This window comes from Helobdella robusta (genome assembly GCF_000326865.2).
Source record: "Helobdella robusta unplaced genomic scaffold HELROscaffold_18, whole genome shotgun sequence".
In the NCBI taxonomy this organism is placed as follows: Eukaryota; Metazoa; Annelida; class Clitellata; order Rhynchobdellida; family Glossiphoniidae; genus Helobdella; species Helobdella robusta.
The window spans coordinates 1206191-1211791 of record NW_008703981.1 but is presented as its reverse complement, the minus strand read 5'-3'; the positions used below and the strand labels follow the sequence as shown (position 1 = coordinate 1211791).

The 5601-nt window shown below is 33.1% G+C and overlaps 1 protein-coding gene across 1 annotated transcript in view; it reads right to left on the bottom strand.

The window, feature by feature from the left end:
* HELRODRAFT_170499 (hypothetical protein) overlaps positions 1-5601 on the bottom strand; it is a gene marked incomplete at both ends in the record, with an annotated part of 11543 nt that extends 5942 nt beyond the window's left edge. The window contains 3 exons of the mRNA XM_009016318.1: positions 332-430; positions 1817-1920; positions 5524-5601. Coding sequence (XP_009014566.1) covers positions 332-430; positions 1817-1920; positions 5524-5601 — 281 coding nt within the window. The remainder of the gene's footprint in view (positions 1-331; positions 431-1816; positions 1921-5523) is intronic.

The following is a 5601-nucleotide window of genomic DNA, read 5'->3' as shown; positions in this document are numbered from 1 at the left end:
GGTGGCACACAAACACACACTCACACAAACAAACACCTACGTAAGATAAACACGCACACAAACAAATACTAATATACTTTACACACGTAAAAACACACATACAAACAACAAAAAAACATACATACAAACATACATACATACAAACATACATAGATACAAACAAACATACAAACAAACATACACACAAACAAACAAACATACAAACAAACAAACAAACAAACATACATACAGCAAACATACAATACAATCCTAACCTAGAAACGACGATGACGATGGCGACGTATGATGATGAGGATGATGAGGATGGTGGTGGTGGTGATGATGATAAAACTCGCTGGCCAATTGGATTCTTTGCTTCTTCATGACGTCAGCGGCAGCCGACGAAATGGTCATGGCGTTCGTGCGTTTCGGTGGCCTACCGGGTCTCGCGCTGTTTGGTGGTGATGATAATGATAATAATAATAATAATAATAATAATAATAATAATAATAATAATGGGAACATTTTTTTATTTACTACCGAGTAAATGAAATCCAAATGAAATCAATCGAAAATTATTAATTATATATCAGAGTGTGAATGAATAAGACGTAAAATATAATGCACGATCCTCTCATGCTCTTTGATTAACAATAATAATAACAATAATAATAATAATATTAATAATAACAATAACAGTAATAATAATAAACGGTTTTGGCTTTGGATTTTCCAACATCCAAGCTCAGAGGCACCTCCCTATTTAATTTTGCCATTTTACGTAACGAAACGTAAAATCCTAGAAGAAGGTATTTATTTCTGGTTAGGAGCTGGCCTGACGTAACGCGACGTAATACGGTCACGTGATCATTATCATTATCATCATCTTCTTCTTCTTCTTCGTCATCGTCGCCGTAATATATGATGAAGGTGATGATAATCGTAATTTATTTTTGTTGTTGTTGTTACTATGGTTAGGTTGCAATAATTTTTAATGTCGCTATCATCATCATCGTCGTCGTCATCATCACCATCCCTACATTCATCATATCATCATCATCATCATCTCCATTTCATTTTCTGGTAATTCCCCGATCCAAAAGTCGCCATAACAAAAAAAAACACTTAAAAGCGGAAATAGTATACGCCCGTTACTGCGGAGCAACAAAAGATAACAAATAAGGAAAGGTAGCAAGAACAAAAAGATTTAAAATATACACACGTCGGCCAAGATACGTGTCTCTTAGACATAACGGCGTTTATTCAATTGCCTACCAGTTTGCTTGCTTTGTTGCGTGTGTATATGTATGTCTGTGTGTATGTGTGTGTGGGCTTGTTTCTATGTCTGATTGTTTGTATGACTATGTGTCTAGCTAAGAAATTTGTTTGTATGTATTTGTCTGTATGTCTGTTTCTTTGTATGACTATGTGACTAGCTAAGAAATGTGTTTGTATGTAATAGTCTGTATGTCTGTTTGTTTGTATGACTATGTGTCTAGCTAAAAAATTTGTTTGTATGTATTTGTCTGTATGTCTGTTTGTTTGTATGACTATGTGACTAGGTAAGAAATGTGTTTGTATGTATTTGTCTGTATGTCTGTTTGTATGACTATGCGTCTAGCTAGAAAATGTTGAAGTAACAGCATTAAAATTACTAACAACAACACATAACTGCAGTGGCAAAACAACATAAGTGCAAACTGCAACTGCATCATCGTAGTCAGAAAAACACAAACATCCGGTTGATCACGTGCCTGGCCACAAAGTGTGACCTCATAGGCCACGACGACAACAAGCATCTATCTACGCAGCCAACCAGCGGTCAGCAATCAGCTACATGCCCCGGGGTGGGTTGAAGAGTTCAGGAATGATTTGATTGAATTGTTGATGGTTGTAGCGGCGATTGTGTGGCGTCGTTGTGGTGTGGCTTTTGTGGTGTAGCTGTTGTGGTGTGGCGTCGTTGGGGTGTGGCTGTTGCGGTGTGGCTAAGGCGTGTCTGGTGTATGTTTGTTATTGTCGCAATGAACTCTGAAAATGTAAATTCAGTTTGAGTACTCTATTCCACTTTGTATTTGTTTTCATTATCTTCATCATTATCGCCACAATACTCACCACACCACACCCCACACCATTGCCACCACAATCATCATCGTCGTCGTCGTTGTCGTCAAATGTTCCTTAAAAGTTATTTTAAATCATAAAGCACTCTGCCATATTGAGGCGAAAAAGAGAAGAACATCATCTCCTTATATGGAAATTTAATTTAATATGGCGGCCTGGCATTTGTTTACAATAAGATGGAAGATTGCTCCGGAGAGCTATTAACATGTTTTATGCGTATCTATGCCTGTATTTGTACATACACGCACGTACGTACACACACACACATACACACATGCACGCACACATACAAACAAACATTCATACGTATCTACAAATTCTTGTAGGTATGTGTCCTTATGTTGATGTTTATGTAGTATTTATATATGTATGCGTGTGAAAGTTAGTTTGAGTGTGTGTGCGTGCGTGTGCGTGTGTGTTGTGTGCGTGTGTGTGTGTACGTGTGCGTGTGTGCGTGTTATATTTAGTACCACACTTGAATATTTTACCTTATTTATTAATTTTTAATGAAATCCAAATTGAAACCAAAAGCAACAAAATATGATCTTTTGCGTATAATGTTAATAGGTACAAAATGTTTCCAGTGCAAACAAACAACAACCGCGAAGGGAATTTTTTAAAGTTAGATGGAAATACAGAATGACAAATACTAAAAAAATAAACATATAAAACACAACAACAACAACATCGGCAACAACAACAACAACAATAACACCAACAAACACATCAACAAAAACATCAACAACGTCAACACCATCTCAAGTACAGATGTCAGATAAGAATGTGAGCGATTTAATATCTTTTTCCCGTGACACACACACACACACACACTTTTTAAATCACATCAATCGCTAAATTATTTTGATTTTATTATTATTTTTTTTTTATTACTAAAAAATATATCCCATAAACTCATCATAAAAATAAAAAACAATGGGCAATAATAATAATAATTATTATTTTTATTATAACTATAATAGAAGTGACGAATATAACACGCACGTTGTGTCACCCCTTCAAACATTATTGTCCACTAACAATGGTTATTCGATACCAGTGGACATATGCGATTGGTCAGCTATTTTTAGTAATTTATTATTATTATTGTTGTTATTATTTTATTATTATTGTTATTATTGTTGTTGTTGTTGTTGTAACTTAATTTGGCAATTCAAATGTTTTTTGGTTGTTTTTAACCTAAACTGCTGAAAATTAAGAAAATAAGACTTACTGTGTTAAAAAGTTGAAAGTTTAGAGCAAAATAAATACGAAATAATATAATAAATCAGTTAATTATTAAGTTTAATGATTAATTAAACTAATTAATTAATTAATTAACTTATTAAATGTTTATTTACTTAGTAATCCAACTTGCTACTTAAAATTATCCATCACTCGACACAAATATTCTATGTAGTTGTAATAAATTTGAATTCAATTAGTCCTACACACACCACACACACACACACACACACACAAACACACACACAAACACACACCAGTGATATAATGTCAACACTGGACAAACAGCAATTATATTCGAACATTAATATCAAATACCTCTTCAAGTGTGATTTGGTGCGTACACACGTACACACACAGATACACACACACACAGATACACACACACACGTACAGACAAATACACATATATATGTAATAATGGACCAATGAGTAATGGCTCTAACTAGATATATTACGTTATATATTGTAACACGATGTTATATGTTATTATTATATTATTATTATTATTATTATTACTACTACTATTATTACTACTATCGATACTATTATAGTTATTATTAGTATTTATTATGCAAAGATATCAAATTAATAACAAAGAATTAATTATTATGATTTGAATTTTAAACGTATTTAACAAGCACTCATAAGACCACCTAGAAAATTATATATATAATAATAATGATAATAATAATTATTATTATTATTATCATTATTATCATTATTATCATTATCATTATTATAATTATTCTGACTGCAAAAGCCATACTAAAAATAATAACAAACAGCAATAATAATAATAAATTTATTCATTCATTTAAATAATAATAATTAAATAAATAGGAGAGTAATAAAAATTTACAATGTGCGAAATTAATTATGTAAGTGTTTGCTAAAAAAAATTTATTCAAGGGCCATATTTTAGAGAAAAAGCAATGAAATAAATAAATAAAACAATTATACTATCTTCCATTCATTCATTCATTCATTCATTCGTTCGTTCGTTCGTTCGTTCGTTCGTTCGTTCGTTCGTTCGTTCGTTCGTTCGTTCGTTCGTTCGTTCGTTCGTTCGTTCGTTCGTTCGTTCGTTCGTTCGTTCGTTCGTTCGTTCGTTCGTTCGTTCGTTCGTTCGTTCGTTCGTTCGTTCGTTCGTTCGTTCGTTCGTTCGTTCGTTCGTTCGTTCGTTCGTTCGTTCGTTCATTCATTCATTCATTCATTCATTCATTCATTCATTCATTCATTCGTTCATTCATTTTATATTTATTTATTCATTTTTTGACGTTTCAGAGCACTTGCAAATGCTAATAAGACATCAGTTTATGATTCGCCATCCAATTGTATAAACGTTTGGATTTTTATTATAGGCAAATAAACAATTCATTGAAATTTAAGAATGACATTAACTTGAAAAAATCACACTAACTACGCTACAACAGCAATAATACAAGGGCATCAACAAACACGTCCATGAAATGACATTAAAATGAGCATCGTAAAACAAAAAAAATGGTAAAGTTAAAAACTTTGATAAGGCTAATAAAAATCACACTATCAGTAACAGCATTAACAACGAAAACAATAATAATACAAACAACAACAACATTGATAGTTTCCTGGTGTAATAAAAATCAGACGAACTGACATAGAAGAATAAGTATTAAATGAAACATAGTACCACCAAACGATAACAGAGCAATTTGCAATTTCGTAATGTATGGTACGCAGTGCAAACATCTTTATAACGCTACACGGCACCACCTCTCATATTATACACTCCTTTTTATGCACTCCCATCCGCATATTATACACACCAGCGTTCATTTCTACACTCTTCTTATTACACACATTTTTACACAGCCTACCAATGCTTCTAGCTAAGTTTCATATACACTCTTTTTCATACATTTCTTCTCACACTGTCTATTCTACACTTCTGTTTGTATATTTTGCTTACCTTCTGCTATTCACATACACACCAAACTACACTCCTCATCCGACCCACCTACTTATATTCTTACCGATACAAACCTATCTACATTGAGTCTCATATACACCGACATCCACATTTATACACACTTTTTTTCACACGAACCTACCTACATTTATTTTTAAACGCATATACTAACAATATTTTTATACAAACTTACATACACTCTTCTTCATGGACCTACATCTACTAACGTTTTTGCCCATACACTCCCACTTGCTGTTCGCTTCGCATATACGCCAAATTACACTCCACACACCAGGAACGTACAT